The 21850-nt window shown below is 40.7% G+C and overlaps 1 protein-coding gene across 1 annotated transcript in view; it reads left to right on the plus strand.

Moving 5' to 3' along the window:
• SLC1A3 (solute carrier family 1 member 3) overlaps positions 1 to 21850 on the plus strand; it is a 95425-nt gene that overhangs the window by 67592 nt on the left and 5983 nt on the right. Inside the window, exons 4-8 of the mRNA XM_034773202.1 lie at positions 4690 to 4894; positions 6712 to 6754; positions 15035 to 15330; positions 18045 to 18278; positions 20337 to 20531. Coding sequence (XP_034629093.1) covers positions 4690 to 4894; positions 6712 to 6754; positions 15035 to 15330; positions 18045 to 18278; positions 20337 to 20531 — 973 coding nt within the window. The remainder of the gene's footprint in view (positions 1 to 4689; positions 4895 to 6711; positions 6755 to 15034; positions 15331 to 18044; positions 18279 to 20336; positions 20532 to 21850) is intronic.

Genomic DNA, 21850 nt, shown 5'->3' on the forward strand with positions numbered 1-21850 from the left:
GCTCATGTATGTAGAAAAGCTAAAAGGTCAAGGGCAGAAATATTAATAATACTGGCATATTAAAGGTAGATGTGGACTTGAACCAGATTTGAAAAATGCACTACCCCTGACTTTGGGGTGTCTAAAATCCATCATTTGATCAGGATGCCTATTTTTCAGCTTGACCCCCACTCTAATCAAAGGCAAGTGCATTCCAAAGTTGCAGGACTGGATGGAGAAGGCTTGCCTCTTAAGATTATACCCTGGAGCAGTTAGCAGCGCCAAAGCCACTGACTTTAAGTGCTATGATGAAAATGTCTATGTATTATATTCCTGGTGTTATTGAGGAGAACAAAAAAAAAAAATCACATATTTTATCATCAGTCTCTGGTTAGTTCTTTACCTTATCACAACACAAAACTACAAATTAGATTATGCCCATCTCAGAACAACTTTACTGAGCCCTGTTTGCAATGATTAAGAAAATAAAATAATAATAATTAATAATCCAACTGGGTTCACCATATCACAGCCCTAGGCTAATTTGTATGGCTGTGCTCTGGTTGGGAAGGAATAAAATAGTGTCTGGTAGTCAATCATTTTTGGTAAGATGCAGTCTGTAATTACTGTATGCCCATAATTAACTACAACTCTTCACACTCTCTCTCAATTACCATTCTTGTTGCTACCTTTCCTAGTTCTCAAAACATTTTGTTCAATTTCCTCTCTAGCACCTTTGTTAGGGAGCGATGTACTGCTTTGCCCTTTGTCCCAAGCACTCTGGAGAACTGCTTGTTATGTCTTTATTTCAGCCACAGTATGACTGATTCACACTCATTTCAGGAGAAGAGGGGCAGAGAGTATGTGAAGAGGGGGGGTGGAATTTGGGTTTGTTTTGAATCTTAGAAACCTCTTTTCCCCCAAACATGATTCCCATTCATCCTGTGTGTGTGTGGATACAAAAATTACAGGCACTCTGCTCATGGTTGTCTTGACAACAGCAAGGCATTCTTGTTTATGGTGACCAGTGGGCCTGCAAGTTTCCCAGGCCCATGGGGAAGGGGAGGGCACACGAAGAAGAAGATGGAGCAGAGATGAATGAGATGGCAGAGTAGTTGAGAGCCAGCAGCCATGTGGGAGAGCAAGCTGCGAGCAGGATTAAAGGGGCACATACATCTCCACAGAACAATGGGAGCTTTTGCTGGCTTTCTATGGAAGAAAAGAATATGTACACAATGGCCTGTGACACATAAAAGCCTCAGAGCTAACTTTATTGCTTCTCCATTAAGGACTTTGCCAGAGACCCATTCAGCCCTAAGAAGTCTCATCAACCCTTAAAAATAATTAAGAAAATAAAACCTTTCATTCTTTCTTGTTTTAAAAAAATCTGGATTTTTTTGGATAATTTTTTTATAGTGTTGACACGATGAAAGCTGTTGAAAGCTTTGGGCTCAATCCTGCAAAGTGCCAACAGCTTCTTGTAAGGCGCTGAGAGCCCTTTGCTCCCAATGACTTCAGTAAGAGGGGAGGCTACTCAGTACCACCCAGGAGCAGTCTCTGTGAGGTGGAAATTTGCCTCCTCCTCATATAGCAAAACATGATCCTTTGTTAATATTTGGCTCTCAACACTCTATCTTGAATATTTATTTTAGCACTCTTAACAGTCAAGAACAGGGGGCAGAGCAGTCAGCCCCTCCTTGCCTCAAACTAGAAAATCCTTTGTCTGAAGAAGAAAAGCAGGAATAAGACCAGAACAACTGAAATACAAGGCAACATCACAGCATGATCACAGAATAGGAAGCCAAGTTGGAAAGCAGCTTAGTAAGAAAAGAGTATGACTCCTGGTACCTACTCAGGGTCTCATCCAAAACCCACTGAAGCCAATGGAAAAAAAACTCCCATTGACTTCACTGGGCTCTGGATCAGCCCCTTAGGATATGTTTATACTAATAAAAGACCCAGAGCTGACCTAGGTCAGCTGACTCAGGTTCACAGGACTTGGACTACAGGGCTATAAAATGGCAGTATAGACATTCAGGCTTGAGTTGGAATCCGGGCTCTGAGTACCTGCAAGGGGAGCATTCCAGAGCTCAGGCTCCAGCCCAAGCCCGAATGCCTACATTGCAATTTTATAGCCCAGCAGCCCAAACTCCATGAGCCAGAGTCGGCTGACCTGGTCAAGCTGCAGCTGAGCCAGAGATCTTTTATTGTAGTGTAGACGTACTGTAAGACAACAAATCCAGCTCATCACACTACCCCCATGCCAGTCCAACAATGAAATAGGATCATAGGGTCTGATTCTGCAAAAGTGCTGATCACTTCCAGAGAAGTGTTGAGCAGCCCCAATTCCCACAGACTTTGGGAATCTGGCCAGTGGTACAAGGAGATGGTAAAACCTATAAAAACATCAAGAGGCCAAACCTACAAAATCTCCAGAAGTTGAGGGCACTCAGCATTAGCCCCCAAGTCACCTGGCAAGAGCAGGACAGTAACTCCTGACAGACGACATAACAGAGACTATACCTGATCTTAGCTAAAATGCAGAGGAAAAAAATACACAGCATATTGCTACTTGTTTAGCAATATAGTACAAGGGGAATAAGAACATATGATCATTTAAACTCAAAATTCATAAGCAAAGTTTTGAACAAATTGACTTGAAAAGTGAATATAAATTTATTCTTGATTTTGTTAATCTCACATGTTCTTTCTATCTTTGTTAATTATACATTTTTTTATCATGCTGAAGAACTAAAAATATAATCCTAACAAATCCCATCTGGTATAAAAATTGAACGTGTTTATTATGGAACAGAAAGGGCCAACAATTACTAAGTTTGTGTTTCGACATATTAGTAAAGTAGGGTGAATATTTGAATTCTTTTGTGGAACTTTGAAAAAAAGAAAAGAAAAGGGTTTATCTTTGAAAAAAAAGATAAAAGGGTTTTTATGATTTACTACCTGTTTAAAAAAATACTACTCCCTCTTTGCACTCACTAGTACTGTATATAACATCCAAGGATCTCAAAGCACATAACAGACGTGGAATTAGACTTCACAACATCACAGTGAGCTACCGTGGCAAGTATGATGACCTCATTTTACAGATGAATGATCTGAGGCACAGAGGAGTTACAGGCCATATATTCCAAAGGTTGGATTCGCATTTGACAATAAAATTTGTGCCTGTAAAATTTTGCCCTTGCATTAGAAGTAGAAGTTTAAAACAGGCAGTTAAAGATGTCAGTATAGCAATCTCCTTCTGCATCATTTTGTGGGTACAATTTTTACACAAAAAGGGAATGCAAATGAAAGGCTTGAGTGACATGATCACATTCACACCAGAAGTCTATGGCGGAGCCAGGAATGGAACCCAGGTGTCTCTTTTGAGCTTAGTTACAGCAGTGTACATCTAGGGTAATACCCTTGTAACTCTAAACAGTGCATATTTACAGCAATTACAATGTATAATAAATTTTACAAAAACAAATCAGTTTAACTAGGTCATGGTTCTTGTTTTAGGTTTGCATATTATTTATGTTCAGACACTTTATATTCATGTCAGTCCTTTTTTATATGTTGCATGTTTTACCTATGAGATAGGTTCTCAAAATGGGTGCCTTTCACTGTACTTCATAAATTCAAAGACAGACATAAATGAAAAGACAATGCTCAGATACTATAGTGATTGGTATCAATATAAGAACCGAGAAAGACTGATTTTAAATAGCTGTGTTAGCATCCCAAATGCAGGCTGGGAAGGTGTTTCACCCCTTAAAGTGGTAACAAGAGGAGCACTAACCATATCTGTTTATAGAGCGATGGATCAATCACCCCAACTGTGCATTTCCTAGGATCCTTGGGAAATTCATACTTAGAGAGCCAGAGTTCCTCTTGAGTCTCCTATTACAGAAAGGCTCCTCCACTTAAAAACCACGATCTGACCCTGTTTGTGCAACCTAGTGAACAAATGATTAAGTAGATGCCACATTGGGCACCCTGGGATCCACATTAAATCAGAATTGTACTAAGATCAGCCAAGTGTTAGGATTAATGCCTCAAACTTTTGGGACGCCTACAAAAGATTCCAAATGTTTAATTCGTACAATCGCAAGGATTTTCTGAATTAAGCTAATGTCACTTAATCTATTTGAATCTCCCATGGCTTGGGCCAGAGGTAAACCCAGTTCATTGCATTAAACATTTAAGAAAGGCCCTTCATGCACACACACCTCTATAAACACATCAGGTAGTCAATATTGTCTGAAGGTACTCTGTGATTTCTTCCCTGCCATTCCAGATTAAATGCAGCAGATTTCTATGAAGCATTTTTGGATTATGCTTAATCTGTCAACCAAAACTCAATGTATTATCTCTGTGGTACAAAGGAATTGCCACATCGGATCAAACCAATGGTCACTCTAGTTCCGTATCCTGATTCCAACAGTTGCTAGCACCAGATAATTCAGAGGAGAGTTAAGCTCTCCTCACAGACAATTTATGTAATAACAAGCATGGGGGGCGGGTGATCAACAATAGCAGCACTACCTGTGAAGAGGAACAGTCGTTTTACTATGCCAGTATAACTTGGGTTACTTTAAATGTACTTGTTATCAGAACTCCTCTCACAAAGCCATACTCAGGTTGCTGAGTTTACAATCTTTACTCACAGTTTTATGAGGTGAATGTCCTTGTGCTTAAATTTATTAGGAACGGCTGCCCTGGATAATAAAGCATCAGGGAAGATGGGAATGCGAGCAATAGTCTACTACATGAGTACTACGATCATTGCTGTAATTATTGGTATAATCATTGTGGTCATCATCCACCCTGGGAAAGGTACAAAGGAAAATATGCACAGAGAAGGCAAAATTATGAAAGTGACAGCAGCAGATGCCTTTCTTGATTTAATCAGGTATGGCTATTATATTGTACATCTTCTGTAGCAGTGGCAACAGCAGCAATATTTAGATGTACATCACAAGGAAAATTAACATAGACAATCTGGGACAGTGACTAGCTAAACTAGCCAAACTTCACTTGAAGCTGGTGATGCCAACAGTGTCATTACAAAATACAGAACTAGCCCAGTAAGTACTTTCAAATAAGCAGCTGAACAAAATGTCAAGGAAAGAAACTGCTTTTAAAATTCAAAGCAATGTTGTGTTCAGAAACCTGCTTTACTGCCTCCACATGTTCCTCTTCTCCCCCCAAAACTACAACTTCTAACACCAAGTTCCTCTCCTCTCCTTTACCCCCTACTCCAACAAGAATCTCATTCCACCTGAATCCATTCATTTAGTCATTCATCTTATTTTACATGGCAGCCCCTGCTTTGGGGCCATATAGTTACCTTTGCTCAATTTACATGGAGAAGAGAGAGAAACCAGGGAAAAGTAGATAAAAAGCATGAAGCAGCATGGAGCAGAAGCAATGTAGCCTGTTTCCTTCAAGCTAAAAGAAACTCTGTAGTGCCATTTCTATCCAACTGATGTTCCACGGGGTGTGCCAGGAAGTGGGGAAGCAGATAATGAATGTGAACCCAATGGCTTTACCACCAAGAAATTCAGAAGAAGTTCATGCTTTGTTAACTCCAGCAGAGGGGGTCACAGAGCACAGACACGGAGGGAGGCCTCCAAGAGCCATTCTGCCAGGAAGGTGGGCTCCAGAATGGAGCAAGAAGAGGCTTTCACTCAAGATAATTCTTCAAGATCAGCTAGGTGCAGACTGGCATTTATTCCTTGCGGAATTTCAACGTTGTGGAAAAAACACTTGTAATACATATAAAATATTACCTTAAAATACTTTATGCCATGTCAAATGTACTTTAACATTAGAAAGAGAGCTGTATGAACAGATTTTTCAGTTTGATGGCAATTTCAAAAAATAATAAAAAAATTGTTTTGGATCAAATGAAAAATAAAAATTTTCAAAATTTTAGGCAAACGGATAAATAAAAAAAATTGCTTTGGGTCAAACAAAATGAAACATTTTTGTTCAATTTTGATCATTAACGTTTTTTAATTTAAAAAAAGTAAAATAAAAGAAACTTTCAAAACAAAAAGTCATCAAATCGAAAAATTGAAACACTTTGTTTTGAAAGTGTCAAAACAAAATGTTTCGATATTTTTGGGGAAATTTTGTTAGGTTTTTTTTTTTTAATTGAAACAATTTGGCAAAATTGACATGAATGTGTGAAATGTTTAAGTGTCACTGAATCTGCATCATTTGCTGAAAAAAATATTTTGGTAAAAAAATTTCTTCCAGCTCTAATTAGGAAAACAATTCCCTTTTAGAAATCACAGTAAGATACACTAGATTGTGTGACTATCAAAATGTCAGCAGTTTTCATTTGAAAATAAGTGGTGCTGCATTACATATTGAGCAAAGTTAATCTGTATCCAGATCATTTTAATAAATACCTATACCAAAAAAGTCAGTACAGACCCTCTAATCATGTTCACTTGGCAAACTAACCAACATTCTGTTTCATGGCCAGGCCTGTTATGTAGGATTTGAAACACAGTTCTTTACTCACTGACCCAAACCATCCCTCCTAAATTTTCTTGAAAAGATAATAAGGTAATACTATAAATGAGTGTAACATATACACATGTATTTTTTCATCATAGTGATCCTTTAGTAATCAGTTTATCCCAATCAGCTGAGCTACTGGTTAATATGTTGCTAGAACGTGATTAATATTTCTGACATTTTATCTCTTTTTCACAGAAACATGTTCCCTCCAAACTTGGTGGAAGCCTGCTTTAAACAGGTAAAACTGTGCTGTTATTTCTAACTGAAACTCCAATATGGTATCTTTCATGTAGTAAATTAAAGACTGAAATGTTATTAATGTTTTTTTTAAGGAACAGCCAATGATTTTGCTTGTCCTTACAGCAATCATGGATCTTACATGTACTGTTATTTTTCAGCTAAAGAAAATGAACTAAAATGGACATTTGTTTTCATTCATTTGTATAGAGGTACTTGCTGTGAGAACTTGGGAAAACCCACTTAAGCCAGCAAGCTCAAAAATTAAAACTTCTCCAGATCTTCCTGATTCATGAGCCTAAGGCATGCTTAATGAAAATCAATGGAGAATTTTCTTTTCAAAGACAATATTGGGCTCAGGGGGACGAGGAGATGGTGAATAATCAATGTACTATTAGTACAAAGGCTGGAACGCATCCAGGAATATCACATGGGAAGTCTGCAAAGAACATAGGTTGGAAGTAGAGGAGCCAACTCTGCATACTTCAAAGGCAAAGCATATAGGTCTAATTATTATAAAGTATTGCCTGTATTTCTCACTTACTGCCTGATGATAAGGCAGGAATGCCACTTAATTGTTACTTATCGTGTTCCTCCACCTGTAGTCTAGCCCTAACCAACATTCCTGTTAAAAGGGAAAAACAAAAGACACTAATGAGATTTTTAAATTCCCTTTAAAAACTTTGGAGGGCAGTACATGAATATAATGAGCCTTCTACATATATGTATGTTGCTATGAATATTATTATTTCTTTGATACTATAAAAAGAAGAACAGGAGTACTTGTGGCACCTTAGAGACTAACAAATTTATTAGAGCATAAGCTTAAGTGGGCTGTAGTCCACGAAAGCTTATGCTCTAATAAATTTGTTAGTCTCTAAGGTGCCACAAGTACTCCTGTTCTTTTTGCGGATACAGCCTAACACGGCTGCTACTCTGAAACCTTTGATACTATAGTTTCTCATTTTTAGCTGATGCTATACACCATTCATTAGTGTCTGTATCAGAAACTTTGCCTGGAGCCATAGCTGTATCTTGAGGCTTCTCTATGCCTTACAATATCTTTAAAATGTCTCACCTTCAAGTGCTCAGTACTCAGGGGGTCTAGTCTTATTAAATAGTCTCAGTAACACTCCAAGCTACCATGGAAAAGAGTTCTGAACAAACACCTAAATGAGGCCAGTTTAAATGACTGATAGCAGTGAACAGCAAAGTAGTTCATACTAGTTGTTTTAAACCCAGTATATGCAAGGAGATTTTACCTTAGTATGAGAGTTAAATTTTTATTTAAATGCACAATTTCCACACTATACAATGCAAGAACTTTTATGCAAATAAAAATGTTCTGTAGGTTTTGTTGACAAACATACTGTGCTTCTCAATTTACCTTACAGAATAGAAGAATTGCCAGAAATAGCTGAATAAATAGGAGATATTTAAGGACAATTGTTTCTGGCTGGTCCCTTTCATCATTAGACTGTGCTTACTGAAAAAGCATCTCTTTAAATCTGTTCATTTCGGCATTATTAATGTTTAAATCATACCTTGAACTTAGAATTAAGTAAGATAAATAAAATACAATGGGATTTTTAAAAACTAGAAATTATTTTATCATCAAATATTAATCCATTTCACAGCAGACATAATTATGGGCCAGATTTACAAAGGTCTTTAGACATCAAAATACCCTGGCCCTGTAGCCTTCTTTTCAAAAATTTACTTTAAGGTTTTCAGTGTGTTTCTCAGAAGACTTGTGAAGAAGGTATTATTTAACTGGCACAGTCTGATTCACTAACATTCTAAGAATTAGCATAAAGACTGAAAATTCTGGCACACATTTCATAATCCTTTGTTCCCAAGAGATTACAATGATGTATGGCTGCAGAAACATGGAAACCACAATTGCCATCAGCTCTATATCCAAATTGCCATCAAATCTGCATCAAAATCAAGCAGTTCTGATAATCTTTTGAAAAACAAGATTATGTGGTAAATTCTGTGGTGACATGGTTCTCTGCTCTATTGTCGCCTTCAAAAACGAATATATTTGCTTGAAGAGATTTGCAGAATATGCATTAGAGCCTTTTCTTTCTTTATCCTGCTAGCCCACACAGGAAATAATGTAGTGAAATATATTGAGGTTTTATTCTCCTGCCCTTACATACAAGTATTGTGATTCTGTTTGAATCATTGGGTTTGAATCTATGACCTTCAGCACTGGAAACATGAGCCTTTACCTTTGAATTAAAAGAGTAGCTCTATTAAGCAGCAGCAGGAGCAGACCAGTTATTTCCAAATTTTGTACTCCATCCTCCCATGTGCTACAGCCCATACTCATATATATCAACTATTAATGGTATGCTACAATACTGTGGTATATGACATTATATTGTCCTTACCATGACTTGTTTCCTTGAGGTGGACACTTGTTTTCCATTTGCATGACTGAGGAAAGTAGGAGAAAGGGGAGCGGAATGTAGCAGCCAGGGGAGTTGGGGGAGCAGGAGTAACTGTGGTTAGTAAGGTAGTGGAAGGAGTCAGGGCAGACTGAGGGAAGGAGGGAGACCCTGGGATAGCCTGGAGTGGGTTACTGGGGGAGGGGAGAGAGGGGAGAGCCTGGAACCCTGGGGATTGTTCAGGCAGGATCTTGGAGCAGTCTTCCCCATTCTGCCCTTGCTTCCACTTCCCTTTCCACCCTTTGACCACCCCCACCTCCTGTTCTGTTCCCCTCCATTCTCTATCAGCAAAACCCTGAGGCAACAAGCTGGTGCCTCCTCTCCCTGCCCTCCCCCTCTCTGCCGGCAGGTAGGAGGAATCTCCACAAGGACTGCACCAGCAAGAGGAGCATTGAGAGAGGTGGAGCAGACAGTCTCTCCGCACTCAGCGCCAGCACCACAGCAGCCACTGGTGGGAAGGGGGAGTCACTACAGGGTAAAAAGGCCCTGCTCAGTCCCCACTGGGTGCATGCGAGGGATGTTTGTCAGAGCTGGGAAAACCCTGCCAATAAATTCCCAGCAAAAAAGTAGCACAAGGTTGTTAGGGCCCCACCACTGGGGTCTAGCCCCACAGTCTGAGGGAGCCTATAGTGGACTTTTATTTGGACCAGGCACTAGAGAGAGACAAAGACCCACACTGCCAAAGGTGCTGACAGATAGATTTTGTCAGGAAAGTTAAAGTGCTTTCCCCCCCAATAAATCAGTTTTACCACCTCTAGTCCCCTGCTTTTCCTCAGGCAGTTCATCATCACTACCAACGTCCCATTCTAAGCTAGGCAATACACTTCTCTAGATGTTTGGGAATTGCCTGGGAATTTTTGTGTTACTCTCTTCTCCCACTATGGAAGAACACATATACTACTGCCTCCCTGTCTCTCTCAGATCTCTTCCAGTGCATCAGTAACAGGTTTGGATCACTGCTAGCCTCAGAGGGTTAAACTAAATTGTGTGAGTCTTTACACCAGTTGTGTCCATCCATGTGATAAGTGTCAAAGTCTTCACTCCACTGTACATTGACAACTTGTTTTTGTGATTTCTATTAGCAGTGGATGAAACTCAAATGATTCAGTTCCAGTAAGTATCCAGATAGCTTGGGTGCTTATCTGATGCTTAGATAAATTTATTCAAACTCTTCTCTCTTCATAATCCCCATATTCTCTCTCACTCATGACATTCTAATAGATTCCTAGCACAGCCTTCTATCTCTGAACCTGATCCCTTCATTTCTTTGCCTCCCCTAAATTTGAAGAGCCTATGGTATGACCCAGAAGAATTAGCAACCGGTCTAGTAACCTGCAGTTGCTATTCAGTTCTAATTCTTCATGTTCTGAGGCTATGTCACAGGGGCGAGAGAGATCAGGATGAACTGGACAGCCCTGGGGAAGGAAAGGCAGCGCAAGAGCCTGTGGGATGGTCAGCATTTTGGCAGTTTTCACTTGAAAATAAGTGGAACCTGAAGCCTACTGAAGTATCACAAAGAGAAATTTGTGGCACCTACTGTTGGAAATTAAGAAGGTCTGACATAAGAGAATGGCAAGGGTCATCCTGCTAACTGTATTTTTTCTGAATCTGTTCATCCATTTGTTATTATTCTTTCCTGCAAGTCCCTGCACAATGGAACAGAAGTGTTAAGCATACAACAAGACACATTAAGTACATCAACATAATGCTAGCTATTGTCTGCACTTATAATAGCTGGTTGAGATATATTGCCGCTACTGTTAAGATGCCTGATTCATTAATGCTTCCATAAATAATTTAGTATGATTAAAATGTACATCACACTAGTCTGCATGAAATTAAGAGAAATGCTGAATCAGGAATCTGAGGTACCATTTTTCTTATGTTCCTCATTTTTGCTCTTATGGTGTATTTCACATTGGCAGTGGCAGGTTGGGAGGTTTGAGCTGGTATAATGATCACCATTAAAAAATATTTCACAAAAAGTTACACCACAGTATCTGAGTCACCAAATTTACATTATATTCTAATTGCATTGTCTCACATACCATGGTGTTATCTCTGTTGGTAACTACTGAATTTTAATAGTAACCATTTTATGTCACTATCTTTTTTGCAAGTTAATTACTGAAGTGTTCAACTATACTAGTATGAGGTTGCTAATTTAAATATCATGCAGTAAATTAAAATCAAATTGCTTTCAATGGTTTATATCACCAAATACAGTGATAATTCATTTTAGTATGTAAGACAATCAATACTGTTTGTTTTCATACTAGGACAATTTAATTAAAATTCAGCTTGAAATATATTATTCATTACTGAAATAACACCACAGCTTGCAAAAGTCCAATAATGCCATTCTTTTAATTTCTATAATTCTATGAAGGAAAAAAAGGCTCTGCCTTGAAATGAAGGGGCCATATCCTCAGCTGGTATAAATCAGCATAGCTCCATTGACTTGTGAAGATCTCTGGCCCGTCATGTATTGGTAACTTTGGACATGGTGTATTACTGCCAAAAATACAACAACCTAGTTTTCCTGATACCCCTGTCCTGCAATGTCTTTCTTAACTCTCATTAGTAGTCCCATTGAAGAAATGGTCAAAAGAATAAAGACTCGCAGTATCAGGAAGTAAGATATTAAAATGTCACTTCAGTAATTAACCCTGTAATTCATAGAAATATCCTCACCCAGCCCCCAATATATAGCTTGTGCCTTTCCCTTCACATAAGGGCCCACACAGATAACCTAGCTTTCCTCCCACTGAGATGCAGTAGCTGCCTACTTAAAAGTGACCATCTTCTGGTTCCCATCTTGGACTGATAAGGGCTGGGATTTATTAGCAGTTCAGGCACTGCATCTCAGACTGTGATTCAGTGTATAAACCCCACACTGGAACTAAAGGGGTTAAGGAGCAACTCAGGGCCTAGGTGACCTAACCCAGCCGCACCTGCAAAGCATGTGCCAGCTGAAGGTGGAGCAGAAGGGACCTGATAGGGCAGGGAGAAAGAGCTATCTTGAGAGCTCCTGAAGAAAGGTGCTGCAGAAACCTTTTCCCTGAGGGAAAGAGCCTGCCTGCTGAGCCCAGAGGGGCTGAAGGTTCAACTATTCTCTTCTTCTTTCACTACTTTGAGGCAAACTGTAAGACTTTGGTGAGAGAGTGGGTGGTAGGAAGTGGTCTGGGGAGACAGCTTTAAGGCAGTCCTGGTGCTGGACATTGGTGCCTCTTACAAGACCCTGGGCCACAGACTAGTAGAGTGGCAGGGGCTGGGTTCCCTTACTAATCCCCCTTGTTAAGAAGGGCATGAAAATTCTCACTTCCAAACTCTCCCTCAGGGAAGGAAGCAGAGGGTAAAGACCTTTAGAATCCTGCAGCAGGGATTGGACACCCACAGACAGACTAAAGGTTCCCCCCCAATCCTGAGGGTGGGGGACACCATGTCTTCCTTAGGACTCTGTCACCCTGCAGATAGATAAGACTGATGGGTGACTTGACTGGAGGCTCGTGACAGTAGCCAAGGGAAAATATTGGAGGTGGGGCAAGCAGAGGCCTAGCCCCCTAACCACTAGGTGATGCCACCAACTAACACCGTCCATCACAGAGACTTCAAAGCAGTTGCTCCTGGAAATGTGGCTGCTGTTGGTACTCGTACCTAAATGGCAGCAAGACTTGTTGAAAAGCAGCCTGGGGTTGATGTTGTTGACTCAGCAATTCAATCATCGATTTCAAGACTTAATACATTTACTCCCTTTGTGAAGAAGCTATTTCATCTTGCCCTGACACTATCTGTAAGCAGATGGTGTTCCCACCCTGCTCCTAACACAATACACTCACTGGCTGCAGGCCAAACTTACCCCCTTCTTGGGATTTCCTTTATTGCAACCTAAAAAGCAACAACAAAATATAAACCTCAGCCTATATTTTCTCCTGAGACCAACTAGAATTCTTCCCTGCACTAATACTGTGTCCTAGACCCTAGTTTTCTGTGCCTCAGAATGACACCCATTATCAACTCAGACCCTTTCATATCCTGGTTTGGCATTAAAAGGATGCCATAATCTATCGACAGGGTGAGTCAGCAGAAAAGCTCTACATCTGTGCAGGGTTCCAGTGCCTGACATCAGGATGAATCAGCAGAAGAGTTCTGAATCTCTCTGTAAGGTCCTTGAACTTGATACCCTATTTCATGCCCTTAAAAATAATATTAACTAATAAAGGATCAAGTGTTTCCCTATATTGAAATGGAATTTGAGAAATGGTACTTCCACTGGGAGTTAAGAACTGAATCCAGCTTTATGCCTGCAATGATTAAGCAAATACTCTTGAGCAGTGAATCCAGACTTTGTGTCTGATGTATGGAATCTAACCACACCTCAGACCAGTTGAACTCTTTTCTTCACCTACACTCAGGTTGCTGTTCTTAGTCACAAGAATGCCAACTGTGCATTCATTTCACTTAAAAACTTCCAAAGTCTTGCAATAGTTTTGAACCATTAGTAATAGTACTGAACTCCTTGGGCCTGATCCTCATTATCAGTGGGTAGGTGTAATGGGGTAAAATTATCAACATCACCTAAGTGACTTAGATGCCTAAGTACCATTGGGTGCAATGAGATAAAAGTTCCTGAGTCACTTAAGCCTTGGCTACACTGGCGCTGTACAGCGCTGCAACTTCCTGTGCTCAGGGGTGTGAAAACGCCCCCCCCCCCGCCGCCGCCGAGCGCAGCGAGTGCAGCGCTGTAAAGCGCCAATGTAATCAGAGCCTGCAGCACTGCACGCTCGCTCACAGTGCTGCAAGCTACTCCCCTCGGAGAGGTGGAGTACATACAGCGCTGCGAGAGAGCTCTCGCAGCACTGGCGGTGCGACTACACTCACGCAGCAGTGCTGTGAATTCCCGAGTGTAGCCAAGGCCTCAGGTGCTTTTAAAAAATTTTACCCAGAGAGGTGTAAAGGTTGCCTTTATGTAAATGAGAATTAGGTTCCTTGTGTTTAGACAGGATAGGGCTGTGATTTGTTTTCTGGTACAGATATAAATATGCAGGATATGAAATTATCATGGGAAAAATAGAAATGAATGCATTGCGGAATATTGTTTTCAAAGCAAAGATTTGGAGAATGCTGAGAATTTGAATCTGATTTGTCCACTTGATGTCAGTGGTCACACAAGACAGAATTCTTTTGTAAACAAAGAGGTAAATCAATAACAAATGGTTAAAAGAGACAGACAAATTCATGGCTTTGTCATGGAAAAAATCTGTAAAAGTCCTAATTTCAGTATTTAAAAAAGGAAAAGTCATGATACATGATACTTATATTATCCTTACATTTATTTTTCCAGTAGAAAAGTGTGAAATATCTGTGATCAATAGTTTAAAAGCATATAAAGAGCCAAAAAAGTCCAATTAATGGAAAAGTCTTGCTGAGTAGTAGGCAAACTCAGTGAAAAAATCACGACTCATTATAAAAACACAAACTAAAAGACACATTTTTGTCACAAAAATCATATATCTGACAAACATACAGCTTTGATCATGACTATGAGAAATATTAATCTGAGCACATGAATTCTTGAAAATAAAGGTGAAATGCTGGCCCCATTGAAGCCAATGCAAGGTTTTCCATTTACTTCAGGGGGAATCCAGAATTTCATCCTAAAACTTTATTTTACCCCTAAATGTGACACAAACTAATAACTCAAAAGACATTTTAAAATGGGGACGTAATAATGCTAGTATCACGAGAGTGATAAATGACGAGTGTACTTGTCTGTTTTTATAGTAAGTCACTCTGTTTTCTGTCTTTTCTTCTTTTTTTTTAAGTTCAAAACGAACTATGACAAGAGAATGTTTAGAGTAGCAATTCCACCCAATGAAACATCTGTTGTGGCTTCCGTAATAAACAATGTATCAGAGGCAATGGAAACCCTAACTCGAATGAAAGAGGAGGTGATCCCTGTTCCAGGTGCTGTCAATGGAGTGAATGCGTTGGGACTGGTGGTCTTCTCAATAAGCTTCGGATTGGTGATAGGGAACATGAAGGAGCAAGGGCAGCCATTAAGACACTTCTTTGATAGCCTTAATGAAGCTATCATGAAATTGGTAGCTCTAATCATGTGGTAAGTGCCTCTGTTAAATGCTATGTTAAATTATTATGTCAAAATGTTTTGAACATTCAGCACCAGTATGTGCTGGATACCGAGGATCTGTGTTTTGTAGGAGATCAGATTAGAAGTTCATTGTTCAGCTTTGCCGGAAGGAGGACAGGAAAGACTGGCTGTGATTTTGTTAGGCCACAAGTTTATTCCTAAATGTCAGTGAGTACCTGGCAGATAAAAGTGTACAATGCAGGTAATTCCATAATCCTTTACATATGCCTGGAGGGGGGAGGGCTGTTAAGAGCCCTCCCTCTTTATTCATCCTGGTCCCCAGCCAACCCGCTGCTGTAATCTCACCACCTCCCCCCCTCAAATGTGGGTTAAGGGGGGTTATAAAAGAGGTGGGGTTGGCTCCCTGCTGTGCCAGTCATAAGACCCCTGAAGCCCCCTTTCTCTTCATTTAAAGAATATTTCCTTTAAATCCTTTACCAATCCATTTTATGTGATCACTGTATCCCTTCCCTATGGAGTACCTGCACTAGACATCCACCCACATTGACATAATGAGTCGCGACATCGTAACCTAACCGTCATTTCATGTTTGCCCCAACTAAGCCCCCAACCCACTACAGGGAAGGTGAAAAAACCTCCCTTGCCTTGGCCAATCTGGCGGTATAGGAAAAATGCCTTCCCAGACCCCTGAGAAAGGAGCAACTAGAGTAATCCCCACAGCAGATCATGAAAAACCTGGTATTTAACTATTTCTTGAGATTGGGAGGATTGGTGATGCTCTACCTAATCCAGGTAAAAAGAGGGCTTTTCCTGAAATAGTCTCCCCTCTTCCAGTCACTAGGGGCGGAGAATGGGTCAGCATCCCCGACACTGACCTGGTCTAAAGCTCCTGCAGCAAGTCACTGTCACACTCAGCAGTCTTTCCAGGGGGGCAGCTTTTCCAGCCTAAAATGGGCCACACACCTTTTCCTTCAAGGCAGACAATGCCCCCACAGCTTAATGTACAGTGAGGTCATCATGGTCTCGTCTGGCCTTAAAAATCTATGAATCTAAGAATCTTCTGCTGCTGAAAATTGGTATAGCTCCATTGACTTCACTAGACCTACCCCAATTTACAGCTGCTGGGGATCCAGTCCTGAAGGATAATATCTGTTTAGCTATTTATATCGAAACATGATGTTTTAAAATTGAGTTCTGCACACTGATAATCTGAAAAGGATCTAAATATTTTAATGTATATTCATTTCTTGATGCATGTGAGTAATTCCTATTGTCATTACCATTAAGAGGTAAATATACTCTCTAGAGTCCATGACAGAGTTTGCTTGTCATATAAAGATCCTCTTATCATATACTAACTCCTATCACTCCTTCCCTCTAACTCTATAGGGAGGGAGACATAGACACCATGTCAATGTCCCATTTATCAACAATATGCCCATTATTTTCATTAGTTCAGAACACTATTTGCTTTTCCAATGTGCATAGCATATTAATATGTCACTGCTATTCACAAATGTTCATTCGCCTATGAATTGTTGTTAGTTTTTATATGGTATTCTACAGACAAATGACAATGAAATCCCTGCTCAGAAGGGTTACCATAAAATCTTTACAAAGTCTAAGATGCAACATTTCTCAGTCAGAGGTCAAATACAACAATTCATTTATGAAATGACATCTTCCCTCACATGCTACAGCTGATCATTTTACACAAACACATATACATCTCCAGTGTCATGGAAACTCCTTAAGTAATGGATGAAAAGCTATAAAGAAGTTTATTTTTTCTAATAATTTCTAATATTTTTTAAAACATTTTGTCCTTTACAATCACATTTCTAAACATTATTAATTATGAAACATTATTAATTATTATTATCCTGGAAATGTTTGAGAATTTAAAATATGGAGTGAGAATTATTACATTGGGAAAACTTCAAGGTGGGTTTGATGTCTGCTGAGTGTCATGTTATAATCAATGTAATAGTCAAGTTATGTTATTTTACATGAGTGTAGTAAAATGACAGGTAACAACTTTGTAAATAAGACCCTGTGAAAAGTCCAGCTGCAATTAAGATTATCTTTTATATACCTTAACTAGCAGGTTGACGTATTGAGTGCTAGATCCCGACCTCAGCTCTGGCTGAGTAGTATTTGGCACAGCTGAGGAAAGTGGTTTAAGCTACTTTTGCAAAGCCCCAACCCTGTGCATAGTCTCCATCATAAAAGCAACCTCCAGGTGGCTCTACCTATCCTATGCCCATCTGCCTATGGCCAGAAGCAGCCTGGCATCAGCTTTCTGGCTGTACCCCTTTCCCCAACCATTTTCAGCACTGGGAACCAGAATGCAGGTGGCAAAGAAGCCACCACGCCAGCCCTACACAACCCAGGCATTCCCCTACTCAGAGGTAATCCTCAGGGAATTGTTTTAAAGTGGCCTTTAAATGGCAGTCAGGACTCCACAGGAGTCCATCAGCTGTAGATGGCTGGGCGATGGACTGACTGCATTCTCTTCCTGACCTCCTTTTTGCTGACCCTGACCCCAGCAGAGCCATGCAAGTGTTGCAGCCACTTTCACTGCTGTAGCCTCCACTAGGTTGACTTGCCACTGCCCAGGATCTTGAATTGGGTCCAGGATGTTTATGGTCATTATATCAGTATAACTTTGTAAACAAACATCTATTTGTTCAGCACATATTGATTTGCTTACTTATTTGTAGGTATGCCCCACTTGGTATCATGTTCTTGATTGCTGGGAAAATTGTTGAGATGGAAGATATGGGTGTGATTGGTGGACAACTTGCCATGTACACTGTAACAGTTATCATTGGTTTGCTCATTCATGCTATTATTGTTCTACCACTACTCTACTTCCTGGTTGTTCGTAAGAACCCTTGGGTATTTATTGGAGGACTTCTGCAGGCACTGATCACAGCTTTGGGAACATCTTCAAGGTACGCTATGAAATTTTTAAGTCCCAATTATACATAAAATCTGACCAAAATGTTTCCAATCCTGCAGTCCATATGCAAATTTCCAACGGATGTCAATGAGAGGGCCTTAGTCTACACAAATACCATGAGGCATTAGAAAATGGATATGAATCAACAGTATGCCCTTGTTGCCAAGAAGGCTAACGGCATTTTGGACTGTATAAGTAGGGGCATTGCCAGCAGATCGAGGGACGTGATCGTTCCCTAGGGTTACCATATTCAAACATTTAAAAAAGAGGACACTGAACAGGGCCCCACCCCCGGCCCTGCCGCCACTCCACCCCTTCCCTGCCCATGGCCCCGCCCCAACCCCGCCACTTCCCCGCCCCCATTCCAACCCCTTCCCCAAAGTCCCTGCCCCAACTCTGCCCCCTCCTCTGAGCACCCCGCATTCCCCCTCCTCCCTCCCGCTCTGATCTTGGTTGGGGGTTGCTAAGTGCTTCCCTGCTCCCCACTCGCCCTGCAGCCGCTGCACCCCCCCACCCCTGCAGCCCCTGTGCCCCCTGCCCCTGCAGCCTCTATGCCCCTACCTGCCCTGCTCCTCCTCACCCTGCAGCCTCTGCACCCCCCGCCTGCCCAGCTCCCCCGCTCACCCAGCAGAGGGAGAGCTGCAGGCTCCACGTGGACCCAAACACTCTGCCGCGTTCCTCTGCGGGGGAGGAGGGAGCAGGAGAGGGGGAGGGACTCTGGCTGCTAGAGGCCCCAGTGGCTGCGGGTGGCTTTCAATCAGGCCCAGCCATCCAATCAGCCGCACCACACTCTGCATGAGGGGAAGGGGGAAATCCCGGACATTTCTACTTTATTAGAAATCCCCCCCAGACAGCCATTTAAAGCCGGAAACCCGGACGGATGATAATCCTATCGTTCCCCTCTATTCGACATTGGTGAGGCCTCATCTGGAGTACTGTGTCCAGTTTTGGGCCCCACACTACAAGAAGGATGTGGAAAAATTGGAACGAGTCCAGCGGAGAGCAACAAAAATTATTAGGGGGCTGGAGCACATGACTTATGAGGAGTGGCTGAGGGAACTGGGATTGTTTAGTCTGCAGAAGAGAAGAATGAGGGGGAATTTGATAGCTGCTTTCAACTACCTGAAAGGGGGTTCCAAAGAGGATGGATCTAGACTGTTCTCAGTGGTACCAGATGACAGAACAAGGAGCAATGGTCTCAAGTTGCAGTGGGGGAGGTTTAGGTTGGATATTAGGAAAAACTTTTTCACTAGGAGGGTGGTGAAGCACTGGAATGGGTTACCTAGGGAGGTGGTGGAATCTCCTTCCTGTCATTATGCAAGGCACTGCATTTAGCCGTATGGAGTGGAAATCCATCAAAATTTGTTAGTCTCTAAGGTGCCACAAGTACTCCTGTTCTCCTTCTTTAGAGGTTTTTAAGGTCAGGCTTGACAAAGCCCTGGCTGGGATGATTTACTTGGGATTAGGTCCTGCTTTGAGGAGGGGGTTGGACTAGATGACCTCCTGAGGTCTCTTCCAACCCTGATATTCTATGATTCTAAAAGGTGGTTTTCTGCCATGAAGAAATTTACAAATGTCACTGGAGGTACTGCTGTAATTACTATGGCCACAAAGTTAAAACAATACAGGTCTGTCTCATCTTACACTGGGGTTACGTTCCGCAGTCAGCGCCTAAAGAGAAAATCGCGTATAGTCAAAATTACATTGGGTGTAATGGCAGCTGGAATCGCCCGCACTACACAAACAGCATTTAAATTGTTATTTTTCTCTTTTTTGTTTTTTTGGTTTTTTGGTTTTTGCCGACCGCATAAAGCTGAAATCGCACATATTAAATGCGCCTAAGATGCGACAGACCTGTATCTAAACCTGAGAAATCTATGCTATAATATTATTGGTATGATAAACAACGTAGGCTGATATAACTGAATAAATTCAGTGTCATAGACTAATTTTTATGCTTTTGGACACTATTTCAGGCCTACTCCTCTCTTGTATAGAAGATTATTATATAAATGAGTATGTATCTATATTGTCTTTTTTCTTGTTTTAGTTCTGCCACCCTACCCATAACATTTAAATGTCTGGAAGAGAATAATGGAGTGGACAAGCGTATTACAAGATTTGTGCTCCCAGTGGGTGCTACAATTAACATGGATGGGACTGCTTTATATGAGGCTTTGGCTGCAATTTTCATCGCACAGGTTAACAACTTTGAACTGAACTTTGGGCAGATTATCACAATCAGGTACAGAAGCCATCATCTATATACTTTGATTCAAGGTGCCTTTAAATAACAATGATGTGAACAACTGATCATTGCATTTAAGAGGGTCAGCAATAGCCATAATTTTAAAAGTATTTTACTTTAGATAGCTTGAGTGTCTATACTGAACTTAAGAGCTGTAGATTTATATTCTGCTGTCCAGTGGGTGCATACTCCAGTTGCAACTTGTGTTAGAGAAAGTTATTACTATGAAGAATGCTAGGAGCAGAAATGGTGTTATTGAGATATAGCAAAGTAGTTGGTGTTGTCTAATTGTCTGTTTCTATTTGTGATTCATCTGCATGTTAAGTACGTACCATAAACGATCAGCACAGTAACATGCTACAATACCAATGCTAAGGGAATACAAATTAATTGGAGAAATCTCAAATTTTGTTCATTATGAACTTTGTGCTGTAAAGCATTTCTAGTTTTAAAAATGGTCATCCTAGTTCAATATTCAATCAAAACAAGGGAAAATTCTGCTTTTCAAAATTCAAAAGCCTCATGACTCATTTTGATTCTGGATATCTGCTCTCCAGTACATATATGAAACTTGCCATGGATTATATGGATACTGTCTTTCAGATTAAGTTCTCCAGTATTACATAGGGATCATAAATGATGTGTTATCATTAGATCTGTGCTTTAAATCTTGATTCCTCCATAAGATACAGAAGATTATTTATCAAACAAAGATGAGCTGAGACCAAGAAAATTCAGATCGAGATCCACATTTCTCTAAAGCCCAAAAGGTGCTTAGATCCAGGGTTTCAGTTTGACCCATTATTAAGATAAGGGCTAACTCTGAAGCTTGGAGCCAGATCCACACTTTCATAAAATTTGCATGTGTTCAGATTGGGGATTTAGATCAGACCCATCTCTAAAACAGGCATTTCTATTTAAAGAACCCTTAGGTCTCTGCATCATGTGTTTCTCCAACAATGTGAAATTGTATGAAAAATCAGAAAGAAAACTACCCACTCGAATGCCTGTCTTGATTCAGATTTTTCTCTAGAGCCTTTATACAATTAGGACAATTGTCTTTTCCTCTTTTGTTTGTACAGTGCTAGTACAATGGTGTGCTGCTCCATCCCTGGGGCTGCTAGTTGCTATCATAATTATAACAGGAGTACTTGTGGCACCTTAGAGACTAACAAATTTATTAGAGCATAAGCTTTCGTGGACTACAGCCCACTTCTTCGGATGCATCCGAAAAAGTGGGCTGTAGTCCACGAAAGCTTATGCTCTAATAAATTTGTTAGTCTCTAAGGTGCCACAAGTACTCCTGTTCTTTTTGC

Source organism: Trachemys scripta, chromosome 6 (assembly GCF_013100865.1).
Source record: "Trachemys scripta elegans isolate TJP31775 chromosome 6, CAS_Tse_1.0, whole genome shotgun sequence".
NCBI classification, from domain to species: domain Eukaryota; kingdom Metazoa; phylum Chordata; order Testudines; family Emydidae; genus Trachemys; species Trachemys scripta.